This window comes from Pipistrellus kuhlii, unplaced genomic scaffold (genome assembly GCF_014108245.1).
Source record: "Pipistrellus kuhlii isolate mPipKuh1 unplaced genomic scaffold, mPipKuh1.p scaffold_m20_p_11, whole genome shotgun sequence".
Classification (NCBI taxonomy): Eukaryota; Metazoa; Chordata; class Mammalia; order Chiroptera; family Vespertilionidae; genus Pipistrellus; species Pipistrellus kuhlii.
This window is the reverse complement of record NW_023425416.1, coordinates 21843745-21859126: the sequence shown is the minus strand read 5'-3', so window position 1 is coordinate 21859126 and position 15382 is coordinate 21843745. Positions and strand designations below refer to the sequence as shown.

At 44.4% G+C, this 15382-nt stretch overlaps 2 protein-coding genes across 11 annotated transcripts in view; one reads left to right on the top strand and one right to left on the bottom strand.

Moving 5' to 3' along the window:
• The window catches only part of RAF1 (Raf-1 proto-oncogene, serine/threonine kinase), a 66096-nt gene extending 59865 nt beyond the window's left edge, over positions 1-6231 (top strand). For 7 of the 8 annotated variants that reach the window (XM_036431160.2, XM_045579193.1, XM_036431159.2 and 4 more), the window contains 7 exons: positions 746-830; positions 1534-1710; positions 2769-2815; positions 3988-4106; positions 4465-4596; positions 4728-4862; positions 5190-6231. In XM_036431160.2, coding sequence (XP_036287053.1) covers positions 746-830; positions 1534-1710; positions 2769-2815; positions 3988-4106; positions 4465-4596; positions 4728-4862; positions 5190-5333 — 839 coding nt within the window. In that variant the 3' untranslated portion in view covers positions 5334-6231. The remainder of the gene's footprint in view (positions 1-745; positions 831-1533; positions 1711-2768; positions 2816-3987; positions 4107-4464; positions 4597-4727; positions 4863-5189) is intronic. The other variant, XM_045579194.1, reaches the window with a different exon arrangement.
• MKRN2 (makorin ring finger protein 2) overlaps positions 6130-15382 on the bottom strand; it is a 32487-nt gene continuing 23234 nt past the window's right edge. Inside the window, exons 5-8 of one of the 3 annotated variants that reach the window (XM_036431165.2) lie at positions 14215-14429; positions 12510-12620; positions 7938-8082; positions 6130-7567 (exon numbers count right to left, since the gene is read on the bottom strand). In XM_036431165.2, coding sequence (XP_036287058.1) covers positions 7430-7567; positions 7938-8082; positions 12510-12620; positions 14215-14429 — 609 coding nt within the window. In that variant the 3' untranslated portion in view covers positions 6130-7429. Of the gene's footprint in view, positions 7568-7651; positions 7705-7897; positions 8083-12509; positions 12621-14214; positions 14430-15382 lie in introns of those variants that run through there. The other 2 variants (XM_036431167.2, XM_045579201.1) reach the window with 2 other exon arrangements.

Sequence of the window (15382 nt, the reverse complement as noted above, 5' to 3'; positions counted from 1 at the left end):
ATGCCTGTAAAAACACACATTGCCAGGATATAGTAAGTAATCACTATTAATCGTTAGGAATTAATAGTATTGAAAGCATCAGAGCTTAATTTCAATATATATCTGAATTTGTACAACGGACCATCTCAGGTCTCATTGAAACGTGGCGGCTAAGTTTAACAACTGCTTGCTAAATGGCCTCCTTCCTGGCCCCAGCCTTCTGGCTCCAAGATTCAGTATCTGCTGGGGCATTCATGTCCATCCACTGATGTCATCCTCAGAGGCCCAGGTTGTGTGACCTGTCACACATGCCCTTACCTCAGGGAGCCAGGCTTCTAGGAATAGTTTAAACCAAGCCTGTTCAACCCCGTGGGGTGGTATGAATGTTTGTATATATATGTTTTTTATTTAAGAGAGTGAGGAAGAGAGCAAGATAGAAACATCAATGATGAAAGGGAATCATTGATCAGTTTCCTCCTTGCACACTTTCCACTGGGGATCAAGCCCGCAACCCTTCAGTCCACAGGCCATCGCTCTATCCACTGAGCCAAACCGGCTAGGGCTTGTGGGGTGGCATTTAAAGGATAGTAGTGTAACCTATGTAACTTTTTTCCAGCCACTTGAATACCGGTAATTTAGAATTTTGCATATTCTATCTTTCTAGGTACATGATTTTTTAATGATTCACTGTATCTCAGAACTAGGGTCCATGAACAGTAAAGTAAGATCATTCAACTGACTATACTGACTACAAACTAATTTGCAGGAGACGTTGCAGTAAAGATCCTGAAGGTTGTTGACCCCACACCAGAGCAGTTTCAGGCCTTCAGAAATGAGGTGGCTGTCCTGCGGTGAGTAGAAAATGGCAGGGTGGGGACTGGTGGTGCACCAACCAGAGAGTAAGTGGGCTTACTGGTGCAGACCTGTCTCTGAGGGCTATGGCTGGGACTGGTGGTTGGTGAGTTCACTGTGGAGGCCTGTGGCTCAAACTCCTCCCTTTCAAGTGAAAGGAAATGGAAGGTTTCCTTCCAGCTTATGTGGTTGTCAGACCTTTAGAATGAGCAGACCCCTCCGTTGCTTTGTCTCTGGGCACACTGTACTCAGTAGCCCAGGTTATTTCTTGAGTTTTGGTTTGAGGTAGGGAGAAATAGGTTTCATTTCACATTTATTTTCATGAGCTTTTTTATGGCCAAGCTTTCTTATTATGGATGTCAGACCTTCAACTTTCAAATCTCTGAGTCACTAGATTTGTAGCAATAAGTTGGATAATGTTGAATTCCACCAATGAGGGGTCCTGCCGACCCCTGTGGGGAGAATCGGGAATGCACAATGATAAAGAGAATGTCCTTTATACAAAAAGGCCAGCACTGAGGTGAATCGTAAGTCTTGGTGACAGCTCAGAACACCAGTTGGATTGTTTGCTTTGCCAGCCACCCAGATTGTAAGCAAGAGTGGTGTCAAGAACATACAGGGTTTGTCAGTGAGGAAGCAGAGTAGATAGATCTCAATCTGAAACAAGGCAGAGTTCACAGCCTTCTCTCTTCCCTCCTCCAGCAAAACACGGCACGTGAACATCCTGCTCTTTATGGGGTACATGACAAAGGACAACCTGGCGATAGTGACCCAATGGTGTGAGGGCAGCAGCCTCTACAAACACCTGCATGTCCAAGAGACCAAGTTCCAGATGTTCCAGCTGATTGACATTGCCCGGCAGACGGCTCAGGGAATGGAGTGAGTAGATGGCCTGATGACTACAGTTTAGGGTCCCAGCATCAATTTGTCCCTAAATCAGGATGAGGAAAAGCCAAGTGTGTTAAGCGATTTCTGTGATATTTTTGCATAGCTGAAAATAAGCCTCTGGTATAAGAATGACACTTTCATGTTCCTCATCCAAGTTGAGGCTGCTATCTTGGGACTCAGATTCTGTTTTCAGCCACTGCCCTTAAAATCCAGCCACCCAGCCTTACAGCTGTGGGAGTGGGTATCAGATGTCACTTTAGGATAATGCTTAAAAGGTTATGCTCAGCATCTCCAGTACACACCACCCTTTTGTGTCTGTTTCACACATTTCTTTGTGAAAGTGTTTATTCCTTCCATTCTTGGCGAGCTCAGAGCAGTGCTTCTGAAACGTTTCCTCGGAAGTACCTTATGTGGAGGAGCGTGTGTTCCTCACACACCACATACCTGGGAGCTTAAGCTAAGCTGTGCTTTAAAAGCTCACTTCTACCTACGTTTTAGGAAATAACTAGTCACAATTACTTTTTAGGAAAAAACTAAGTCTATTATTCACATGTCATCAAATTCACCCCTTTAAAGTGTACAATTCCGTGTGTGTGTGTTTTAAATATATTCAGAGTTGTGCAACCATCACTATTTATTTTAGACCAGTTTCAATAACGAGATCTTTCGTGTCTGGCTGCTCTCATTTAAAATAATGTTTTTGAGAGTTTCATTCATATTATAGTATCAGTACTTCATTCCTTTCATGGCTGAATAATATTCCATTATACAGATATATGCTGCATTTTATGCTGCATTTTATTTGTTAATCAGTTAAGGGATATTTTGGTTGTGAGAATTACTTTTTGGTTAAAATAGATGCTTCAAGAGTCCCTCCATTTTGCTATAGTCATGACCTTCAGGGTGAGGCACGATGTGGCCCTGCCTGACCGTCACAGGGCCCAGCCCCAAACGTAGCTCCACCAGGAGCCTGGCCTTCGGGTGGTTTGCTTCTTAGTAGTTGGAAGCTGCTTTCTAGCCAGGCCCCTTAAACTGTTTTCCCTTTACAGCTACTTGCATGCAAAGAATATCATCCACAGAGACATGAAATCCAACAGTATCCTTTGGTGATGGTTTGACTGCTTAGTTATCAATTTAGAAAAACAAGGGAGACTTTCATTTCAACGTTATCTCAGCAAAAGGTGACCTTGAAAAGGATTCCACAAGAGTGAGATGTGTGTGGGTTATGCTTGAAATAGGTATAGTTTTATTAAGCTGTTGATTACTAAATTTAACTGGGGTGTGTGTGTGTGTGTGTGTGTGTGTGTGTGTGTGTGTGTCTTTTCCCCTAGTCAGAACATAGATGAAGCCAAATGTAAAATTTTCAAAATTACTACTTATAATTGTCTGTCTTAAATGTACAGAAATAGTTTCCTTAGAGGTTTAGAATCAACTCTTCCCCTTTTTAAGGTTTAATGTGCTTTTGTAGAAATAATTAAGGCATATTTCACACTAATGGGCATGAAATGTGATTTCACATCTTCCTCCCTCTCCCACCCTTTTTCAGGCATGACAGTTTAGTATTGAGTTTGATTATGGGACATAGCTTATTTGGGTACGTGTCTGAGGTATGGGATACTTTTTAGTAGTGGTTTTTTGGGGACCAATACATTATGCCATGAAGGCAGATACCACAGATTTTAAGGTGAATCACTGGGCATCAGCAGATCACAAGGCAGCCTTCAACAGCCTGATCACCCAGAAATGATTTTGCAGTCAAATGGTTCTGATTTTGAAATCAAGTGCTACCTGTTCTAGTAAGAAATGACTTAGGACATTCAGAATTTATTGAGTAATTTGCTCTATTGTTATTCACGTGCCATTTGAGGGCAGAACACTGAGAGAAACAATAACAGCAGGCCATGCACAGCTGTGAGGCGCACCTGCACTCTAAGTCTTGGGGTTTCAGACACCTGTCATGTGGGAAGGTCACAGGCCAGGAACCTGGCACCTAGATGTGTAAATGGGGAGAAGCAGCAGGGGCTAAACAGCCTTGTTTTGGGCTGGAGCCAAATAATTTTGCACTCCAAGCATATTTTCGATGCCTCCTGGAAGAAGGGACATTTCAAAAGTACTTCTTAAAACTTTAGAAACCCTAGCAAATCCAGGGCAAAGCAGGCTTGCGGGCAAATGGGAGGTGAAGAGATGCTATGCTAGTAAGAATTTTGGTAAGTTTTTCAAAATTAACTTGACCAGTGTTTGAAACCAGAGTCCTTAACAAGCATTGAGATATATTTCTCCATGAAGGCCTGACGGTGAAAATTGGAGATTTTGGTTTGGCAACAGTGAAGTCACGCTGGAGTGGTTCTCAGCAGGTTGAACAGCCCACCGGCTCTATCCTGTGGATGGTGAGGCGGCCTGGCTCCCACAGGAGGGTACAGGGAAGAAGGGGTGCCCTGCATGTCTGTGCAAAACGTAAAGCGTTTCTCCACGTTTCCCCCAGTCCAGGCCACCTCACGGACGCTTCCTCTACCAGACAGCGGGGGGTGAACTTGGGCTTCCTGGAAGAAGCTGGTGATCAGAACCATGCTCAAGCTTAGAGCTTGAAAAGAAGTGCTAGATCACAGAGACTAGGATTTCTGAGCTCGAAGTGTCAGGGGCCCTTTAGGGAAGAGTGACAGAGGACAGGACTCTCATGCCCCATGGGAGAGATTGGCCCCTGGGAGTGTTGGGTGCAGACGGTGAGGAATGCCCTTTGTCCTGTAGGCCCCAGAGGTGATCCGAATGCAGGATAACAACCCGTTCAGCTTCCAGTCTGACGTCTACTCCTACGGCATTGTGCTGTATGAGCTCATGACAGGGGAACTCCCTTACTCCCACATCAACAACCGCGATCAGGTACGTGCACTGCCAGTAAAGGGCCTAACTTGCTGTGGAAGCTTCTGGGCCTCCTGCCAGTCTGTGCAGCAGAGGGTTGGAAGTTGCTTTGTGTTAATCACGCATTCCCTCAACTGTTTTCTTCCCCTTAGATCATCTTCATGGTGGGCCGTGGGTATGCCTCCCCAGACCTGAGTAAGCTATACAAGAACTGCCCCAAAGCAATGAAGCGGCTTGTAGCTGACTGTGTGAAGAAAGTTAAGGAAGAGAGGCCTCTTTTTCCCCAGGTAAGACAGGTCAAAGGTGCTGGAACTGGTTAAATTGAAGCAATTTTTAATGACGAGGCAGTGTGGTGGTGGTTTTTTTTGTTTTGTTTTTTTGTGTTTTTTTTTTAAACCACTTGAACGCCATAAGCATCTATAGACGTAGGTTTTGAATTTAAATAAAAAGTATCATAGCAGTAACTGGTTAAGCAGGGGAAAGGCTCGTGTTCTCCACAAAAATGTTACAGGTGGGCTGAGAACAGCTTGCGTCTCTGGATTCCTAACTGAAAGCTGCTGCTGCTGTGGAAATACCAAGGCCCTCATAATGAGACTGTTGTGTGGCTGTTTCAGATCCTGTCGTCCATTGAGCTGCTCCAACACTCTCTACCGAAAATCAACAGGAGCGCTTCTGAGCCATCCCTGCATCGGGCAGCCCACACCGAGGACATCAATGCCTGCACACTGACCACATCCCCAAGACTGCCTGTCTTCTAGTTGACTTTGCACCTGTGCTCAGGCCACCAGGGGAGGAAGGGAAGTCAGCAGGCACCATCTTTCTGCTCCTTTTCTATGGGAGCAGAGAGCTTGTTTTCAGAGAAGCTGCTGCTAAGGACCTTCTAGACTACTCACAGGGCCTTACTTCATGTTGCCTTCTTTTCTACCCTTTCTGGTCCGGGGAGAAGGAAGCCATTTACCATGCTGGTTTCTCCTGCTCCCTACCTGCATCCTCCATGCTCATGAGCTGAGCCTTCTCCAGATTCACCAGTGGCTGCTGATGGCAATATATGATCTGGGACGCTGGCCATCAGCTAGACAAGTACTTTTAGGGCAAGAAAAAGCACTTGGAGAGAAAATGAAGGTAGGCAGACCAGCCATCATGGCAGGGGGACATGTGGATTTTGAATATCAGCTCCTATAAGGAATGCTTATCACAGGAAGGACTTTCTTCAGAGACAGTGGCGAGTGATGTGGCTCCAAACAGGAAGTTTTGCACATAATGCACCAAACAACCCAGCACTGTTGAGACCATGGCCGCCTAAAGGCGTCTGCTTTGGTACTATGGAACTTGGGTTTGGGGACCCTTCCTTTGTCGTGGAGGTCTCCAATGCATTGGGATGGTTTTCCAGAAGAGGTGCCCGGCCTACCCCATCCAAGTCTCCGCTCTCTCAGGGAGCAGTCTTCCATCATGCTGAATTTTGTCTTCCAGGAGCTGCCCCTATGGGGTGGGGCCATTGGCCAGCCTTGTCTCTCAACAGTCGTCATGTGTATGCAAGGAAGCCAGGAATACAGGTTTTCTTGATGATTTTGGTTTTAATTGTTTTTATTGCGCCTGACAAAAAACAGTTACCTGATGGTTCCTCAATTGTTATTTTAATAAAATAAATTAAATGTAGGCTTACTGGCTGTTTCTTCCTTTTAGAGTAATGTTAAGCTCACAGCTTGAACTCTCCATTTGTTCATCCCTTCTGGAACAGGACTCGAGAAGCACGAAATGGGCCCAGAGCCTCTGCTAGGAATGAATTTAATTCAGCCTTTGCCTGTGTTGTCACCCTTCACTAAAGAGTTAACTATAAAAATTATGCATAAAGCACTCTAAACTCAGGTAAGAATAGACCTTTTTTTTCTACCCACACTTTAATGCATTTTACAAAATATTTGATATCTATAACTGTTTATAAAAATAGGTAAATTCAGGCTTAGAGTGAGTTTGTTCTGATTCACAACATTATGCTCCTTCCATTAAAATCACAACTGATGATAAAAAGACATGCTTAGAACCACTGATGGGTCTGGACCAGGTTTTTTTTACAGGTAAGACTAGATAGGTTGAGCAGGAGGCACATACAAGAGCGCGTGTGTACCAAGCCCACAGGGAGAGCGAGGGCCATGTTTCCCTGGAGGCACATGCGTAAGGTTTCCTCCAATCGTGGCTACAACACTAACCAGAAACGAGGGGCTGTAGTGATCTACCGCCTCACATTTCCTGCTACTTTACGAGGCCCCCTTACAAGGAAGAAGGTTTATATTCGCTTACTGACTATAGAGCAGTGAGACGCCTGCTCTTGTTTGGGGCACTAAGGCGTGCAGTGCCCATTTTTTGTTTCTGGAAAAGCCCTGAATATATCAGGTTTTGACCACACACAAAGTCTTATGGAAATTCACTTAAGGAATCATTTTTAGGGATGAAGAATCCTTTGGTAAGAAAAAGAAATCTGCTTTAGTGGCAACCGTAAGTTGACTAGTTTCTAGGGAGCTAAAGCTCACGAAGGATAGGAGCCAAATTTGTTTTAAAAGCAATCAATCAAAACTCCATCTGGCTGTTTAGCTAGTCCCCCTCCCTCCCACCCCCCAAGGAGCTTGAGGTGCAACTAAGATATCAGCTATAAAGTAGTGATTCCATATACTTGTTAACTTTACATCCTTCACTCTTCTCACGGCTGTAATAATGGAGAATGGGTGAGAGCCCAGGTTAAAACAACCCCACTCACTCCAAGCCGCACACTACCTGGGGCTGCGGTAAAGGAAGCTCTGCACACCCTACTTGGAAAGGCTCTGCTGGCGGAGCCCGAGGCAGGGGCATCCGTCCCTCTTCAGGGTTCTGACGACTCCGCCCCAGACAGGTGCATGAAGAGGTCCCCGAGCTCTGTCATGTCAGCGTCTTCAGTGCCGGGGACCTGCTGGCTTTCTCGGTTCTCGATGAAATCCCAGAGGCGCACGGAATTGAAGAACTGCAAAAATAGCCAGAAAATATGCCTGATTACCAAAAATGACACTATGAAGGCTGAGGAGCTTATTTTTCTTTTGTCTGTTTCTGGTTGCCCTGACTATTAAGAGAAAAACTCAGGAGCAGTATCTAGAAATGCCCCTCATTTCTGGTTAGTGGTGTAGCCACGATTCGAGGAAACCTTACACGTGCCTCCAGGGAAACATGGCCCTCGCTCTCCCTGTGGGCTTGGTACACACGTGCTCTTGTATGTGCCTCCAACCTCTCTAGTCTTACCTGATGTATACAGGACAGGGTCCCATGCAGTGTGATAGTGCCGCAGTGGTGTGTATACACAAGTAAGTGTGCCTGACTAGAGATAGCAAAGTCCTTACCCTCACGGTGCCTTCTGAACTGAGCTGTTTCCGCGGTTTCTCAGGCTCTGCCAGCCGCCCATCAGGGTAAGCGTGGCGGTAAAGACATTTGTTTCCAAATGGGCAGGTGCCCTTGCCTTGATCAAAGTACTTACACGCTTTTTTCCTAAAAAAAAAACAGAAAAAAATCCAAGATGGTGGGAGAATCTAGGGCCTACAACGCTGGGTAGGACTGGTTCACCCTCATGTTTCAGGGAGGGAAGCTGAAGCTCAGAGAGGTTGGGATGCTGATTTCCAAGCTGGATAATACTGGTATTCCCATTGTGACACATACCCTTGTACAGAACTTGACCTGCATGGGTGCTCCACTGTTTTGAGCCTGCAGTGCTCCAAAAAGGCAACTGTCATGGGCTTCAAGGTGCTGAAGCTGGGCTACTCAACAGGAGATCTACCCAGGGAACTTCCCATCCTCGGGGCCAGCAATGATAGGAGCCACAGAGGGGGGGAAATGGGGGTGAATTTTAGCAGCTGCCTAAAGTTAGAGGTCTCATCCGTTTTCCTTGGTCCCATCCTCTCAGGGGTTCTTAACTATATGCTGCAGAAAATGCATAAAATACACGTCTACCACATACAGGTATCAAAATTTAAACTCCCCCCCCCCCGACCCCATCATTGCCACAGATCTCTATGTTAAAACATTGCAGACGGATCATGAGAATTCTCATGTTTTCTGTTCTAAGGCTTGTGGCCAATCACGAGAATTCTTTTAAAGGATTAAGCAATAATATGTAATAATTTCAAAATGCAATAGGTATTTAACATTTATGTGAAACATTTTTTGTACTCGTTCAATAGAAACTTATCTGGCCACTGGGTAAAGCTAGCGATAAAACTACTGGTCCACAATGTTTTAAGAACCTCTGCTCCTGAGGAAAATGACAGAATTCCCATTTCTCATTACTAAAATGAAATTCTCACAAATGATCCCAAGTTAAAGAAGAGGAAGAGAGCCCCATAACCCAGAGGGCTATCTGTGGGTGCTGAGGAAGAGAAGTTGCAGAATAAAGCCAAATCACCGCAACAAGTGTGGGCTGCTGCCAGGGGCAGGTGACAAGGGGGACTCCCTGGCTCCGGTATTTCCAGTGAAAGACCAGTGGTGAAGGGCCCTTACACCTAACGCCTGTGCAGACGGGAGGGAACTACCTTGCTTGCCTGGGTGCTGCTCCCACCAGGTCTGATCCCAGGATAGGCGGCAAGGAGTCCATTCAAGCAGAGATGTGTGAACCAGACACCTTCCATGGTCCCCCGCCCCCGAGGTTCTGAGATCTTGAAATGACTCACAAGAAGTGTGTTCTTACCAGAGTCAGTTGGACACAGGCTTTAATAAACACATCTAGTTCAAAACTATTCTCTAGTTCCTGTCCCCAAAATAACTGCTTTTCTTTCTCCAGCCTTTTCTGGTCACCAAGGACAAAAGCCTCCAGATCACTCACTCCCTTAGTTCTCAGCACTCACATTCAACTATCACTTCTGCTTACAGAGCAACTCCCAATACACTGTCCTGTCAGGTCCCACACTGTTGAAGCCCTCAGAGGTGCCATCCTCTAGTACCCGCCTGTCAGTCAATTTCTTAATTGGCCTCTTTTCCCACTAGGTTCCAACCTCTATCACAGAGGAGCATCTCCAAATAGGTCACCTGTTTCCCCCACCCCCCCTTTGACTTGATTCTTTCTAGTCTGTCCCCCATTATCCCTGTGGTAGTAGGCCCTCCCAAATCCTTCTACATACCCCTTTCAACCTCAGTGATCACTTCCACTGCTCCCCAGACACACAATGTGTACCACCCTGCACCCATGTCATTCTGTGCACCCACCCCCACCTTCTCACACACATGGAGAGGCTGTTCATACTTCAGGTTCTTTGACTCTCCTACCCAGGTGCATCCAGGTGCATCCTCTTGCGACATATGGCTTGGGAATTTATCACCAGAAAACCTGTATCATAATTGTCCTTTTGCAATTTCCTATGAAATTATATTTACTAATCTATTCCATAGCCCCCATTGGTGTTACCTGGAAGATGCCTGGTACATAGTGGGTACTCGGTAAATGTTTGTGGAATGAATAAAAACACAGTCAATAGAAACTGAGGCCAGGAAAGATAGGAACAAGAATTTCTGGACTATTCCAGCAGACCTTCCTACCCTCTGCCTTGCCACTCCTGCCCTCTGGTGGACACATGAGGAAAAAAACAAGCCTTTCATAATCAATGTACAACTTAAAAAGGAACCTATAGCCCTGACCGGTTTGGGTCAGTGGATAGACTGTCAGCCTGTGGGCCAAAGGGTCCTGGGTTCGATTTCAGACAAGGGCACATGCCTGGGTTCCAGGCTCTATCCCCACTAGGAGGCGTGCAGGAGGCAGCCAATCCATGATTTCTCATCAATGTTTTTCTCTCTCCCTCTATGAAATCAATAAAAAATATATATATACACATATATATGTGTATGTGTGTGTATATACATACATACATACATATATATATATATATATATATATATATATATATATATATATATTTTTTTTTTTTTTTTTTTTTTTTAAAGGGACTTATAAGTAACAGTTTTTAATCAAGTAAGCGACCTGGCCCAACTGCAAGTATCTAGAAACACAAACCTTTTAAAACACCTGAAAGTACTGGAGAATGAACAGCAGCTGGAGGATTCTGTAAGAGATTAGACACCAAGGAGGAGGAAGGGCAAAGAGGTGCGTTATCTTTATAGAAAAAAATAGATTTTAGTCAAGAGCAGGCCACAGTTGGGTGTGTCTATGAAGGCTGGCTAAGACTGCCATGGAAAACTTCAGTCCTGGCCTGGAGAACCGAAAGATAACTAGAAGAAACCAGAAACGAAGAAGGGATAGGAAATATTTGGTGACCAAACTTTTCTAAATTTGGTGAATGACAAAACTTAGATTCAGAGAACAACAAGCAGCATAATATGAAAAAACAAAACACTCCTTCGTAAAATATATAACTGCTGAAACCCAGGGGAAAAAAGAAATCCCAGAGAAACAATACAATCTGAATTACCACTGACTTATCAGAAACTACAGGGGGCAAATAAGCTCCTAAACACTTGTCTTGCCAGTAATCTTTTTGGATTTGACACCAAAAGCAAAAAATCAAGTGGGTTGCCTCAAACAGAAAGCTTCTGCATGGCAAAGGCAACCTACTGAATGGGACAAAATATTTATAAATCATATCTGCTGAGGGTTATATTCAGAATATATAAAGAACAAATATAACTCAATAGCAACAAGAACGTTCCATTTTAAAAGGGGCAGAAAGGGAGAAGGGGGCCTAGATGAGATTAACCAAAGAACTTACGCATAACCCATGGATACAGACAATATTGTGTGGTGAAGGCCTGAGGGTGGAGGGGATCGAGGAGGACCAGCCAATCAGTGGTTCTCTCTCATTGATGTTTCTTTCCCTTTCTAAAATTAAAAAAAAAAGTATTTTTTTCATTGATTGGCTGCTTCATTCATGTCCCACACTGGGAATCGAGCCTGGTGATCTCCTGGTTTATAGGTAGATACACAACCACTGAGCTATGCCAGCCAGGCTGTAATACTTTCAATAATAAAGACAAAACATTCTTGTTACTACTAAAAGTACTAGTCTAATTATGACTTTTTAAAGAAAAATAATTTTTTAAGTGCTTTGCTCTTGTGGAGAGAAAAGCAATGTCCTATGTACTTTATATTTTTTTATGAAGCCATTTCATTTATTAATGAAGTTAGATCAGAATATAGAAGTGAAAATAAAATATCTAACATAGTTATATCTGACTTCATGAGGATATCATGAGTGAAATAAAGATTTTAGAGTCAACATGTAACTATGCACTTTTTTGAAATTGCAATAAAGTTATATTAACTTGGGGGGGGGGGGATAAATAAAAATGGGCAGAAATAGACATTTTCCCAAAGAAGACATACAAATGGCCAACAGGTCCATGAAAAGATGCTTGCACATTGCTAATCAGTGAAATATAAATCAAAATCACAAGAAGATATCATCTCATATCCGTTAGAAGAGACATCTGCTCTGGCATGCATGGCTTAGTGGTCAGAGCATCAGCCTGTAAAGGGTTGTGGGTTCAATTTCTGGTCAAGGGCATGTACCTGGGTTGCAGGTTTGTTCCCCAGCCCCAGTTGAATGCATGTGGGAGGCAGCCAATTAATGTGTCTCACATCAATGTCTCACACCCCCTGACAAACACACTTTACTTTTACTCCTTCCCTTCAACTCCATAAAAATAAATGGAAAAAAATATGCTCGGGTGACATGATCACAAATAAAAAGTTGACCTCAGCTTAGAAACAAGTCCACTGCATCATGGCTTTGCTCATCTCTGTATCTGCAAAGCCCAGCATGATGCCAGAGAGAAAGAAGAAATTCTGAGTGGCCTCAGGCTCCCAAGACCACATTCTCAGTTGGGGGTAAGGAAGAGACTCTGCAGGCAATGGCAAAGATCGAAACAAGAGCCAAGGCAGGCACCAGGATCATGCCCAAACTCAAAGCACTTACCCCATTCCTTGTTTAAAAGCTTCAATCAACTCGTTCTTTTTATTCTGATCTTCTACCCAATACACACTTGGAATTACAAACTCTGATATCACCCGGCATTCTGGACAAGACCTGAAATAAGAATCAGTTTAGTACGGAACAGATTAAGTTTCAAATCCTGTGCACATTACACCCTAAACCCCTTGCTCAAATGCATGACCATTCTATGTTCCCTAACCAACATATTTACTATTAAAAACATGTTTTTCTCAACAACAAAAAGCCCAATTTTAAAGTGGGCAAAGGATATGAGTAAGCATTTTAGAGAAATGCTGAGAAAGCACAGAAAAAGATGCACAATATCATTAGTTATCAGAGAAATGTAAATCAAAGCCACCATAAAAATATTACTTCACACTTACTAGAATAGCTAAAATCATAAGTAAAGACAATAACAAGTATTAATGACTATGTGGAGAAACTGGAATTTTTATACATTGCTAGTGGAATGTGAAATGGGTCAGCCACTTTGGAAAATAGTCTGGCAATTTCTGAAAATGTTAACTCTAGTTGCCATATTACCCAACCACTCCTAGGTATCTACGCAAGAAAAATGAAAACATGTTTTCCATAAAAAAAACTTGTATACGAATATTCATAGCAGCACAACTCACAATAATCAGAAGATGGAAACAACCCAATGTCCATCAACTGATGAATAGATAAACAAAATGTGAATATCCATACAATGAGATATTTGGCCATAAAAAGGAATGAAGTACTGGAACATGCTATAACATGGTTTGCACTCTAAAAACACCATGCAATGTATAAGAGTTAGCCAGTACAAAAAGGCTAAGTCCTAGAAGACTCCGTCTGAGATGGCAAGGATGGTCCCACGGGGCAGAAAGCGAATTAGTGGCTGCCAGGGCCCGGAAGCATGGAGGGGTGGGCAATGACCACAAATAGAGGTTTCTTTTTGAGATAATAAAATATTCTAGATTGTAGCAATTAACGGTTGTACAAACTCTGAATATACTGTAAAAAACACTAAGTTGTATACTTTTCTCTCAATAAAGCTGTTATTTTACCACACAAATGTGTAACTTTAGGCAAGTTATTTGAGCTCATACCTGTTTACTCATCTGTAAAATGAGGAAGACTGTAGGGTCTCTGAGACATAAGTTAATGTGTGAAAAATTTCTAAAACAGTCCACAGCATGCAGTGACTTCGCAATGAGTTAGCTCCCCTCCCCCCTCCCACCTTGTCCCACTGTAGAATGTAAGAATCCTGTGTTGTCATATGTCAATTATATCTCAATACTGGCTTCATGGAGCACATCATGTTTATCAGACATGTGAAATGTTTACATGCCATTATTCCACTTAATCATCAAATAACCCTATTTTACAGATGGAAAAAATGAAGCTTAAAAAGGCAACAGCAATTGGCCGAAGGGCAGCCCCTGTACTGTTAGGGCTGAGCTCAAACAGGCATCGCCATCAGCCTTAACAGACGACCCCTGCTGTGTGTCCTTCCAGTGCCCGAGGCTCGGTGGGAACTGTTAGCACACACCACCGGGAAGGCACTCGCTCAGGAAGGGGAGTGATGTGCCGGGGCCAGCACTCAGTTCATACCCTGCATTGAAACGCCTTTGGATGGAAGAAGATTCCAGATCAAACACACACCCCTTCTTCTACAGCTAAGACCCCTTGCTGTACTTACTTAATGATTGTGTTCTCGAACTGCTTGGCACACCTCCACTGTCGGATGCAGGACAGGCAGTACGTGTGGTTGCAGTTGGAGAGAATCCCAAATCTCCTCTCAGAGGCGGACGCCTTCTCGAGGATCACTTCCATGCAGACACTGCACACTTTGTCCTGGCTCGCCTGGAAGGCGAAGGCCTTTTCCATCTCGTGTTCAAATGTTGACATGCAGATCTGAAGTACAGAGAGAGGAGGGAAAGCTTAGGTCTGGGCTGCTGAGTAGCGGGGAGAGCTGGGGGGCAGCTGCCAGCCACACTGCCACGATCGAGACCAGGAAAGAACACAGACTGTGGCTGCTTTATGCAGGTACAGCAATCCCTGGATTCAAGACACGACACTCTCTCAGGACACAAAGAGGACTTAAAGCCATCACTGGCCCAGCGCCGTGCTTTCCTAGCATGATACGGTCACTTCCAGTTAGAGCCGAGGCCATGGCTGTCCCAAAGGCTAGAGCAGCAGGGTGGGATCACAGAGTTCACAAGAACCGGGATCCTGGTCTCCTCGCTCCTCTAGGCTGCCTTCCTCACTCTGAACCACACCGATACCAGAAACGCCAAATAATCCTTTACTTAAAACATCAGGCTGGCAGTACAGAGTCGTAAGCAGAGAATACATTATTTAATGAATCCATTTATTCAGTAAGCAGGTGACATACAGTCCAAGAAGCGTACAAAGACCTCGGCTCTGCCTTCGGCGCTCACATGAACACAGATGTGAGATAAGTCAGCGCAGCACAGAGACCTCAGCACACCCGGGTGGAGCTCTAGCTGCACTCATCGGAACTCTGGAGACAAGGGAGAGTGGCGGGCACCACCTCCACATCCAGGGAGGAGCTCCTCAGGGGTTCTACACACAGCTGTGGCTCCCCCCCTCTCTCTCACCCATCTTCAGGGCCCTGAACCAAGCACAGGGCCCACTGTGAGGCAGTGCCTCCTACACTGGCACCTAATGACCTGAAAGGCCCCTTCCAACACGTGGCTCCTCAAGTTCTATGATTTGGGCTCCTCAAATTCTCCAGATTCAGCCTGGCTAGAATGTAGCCAAAATGCCACGTAAACCTAGGGAGGAAGGGTGTGTGTGTGTTATGTGTGTGACAGACTCACTCACACCAGGCTCCTGAGGCTGAT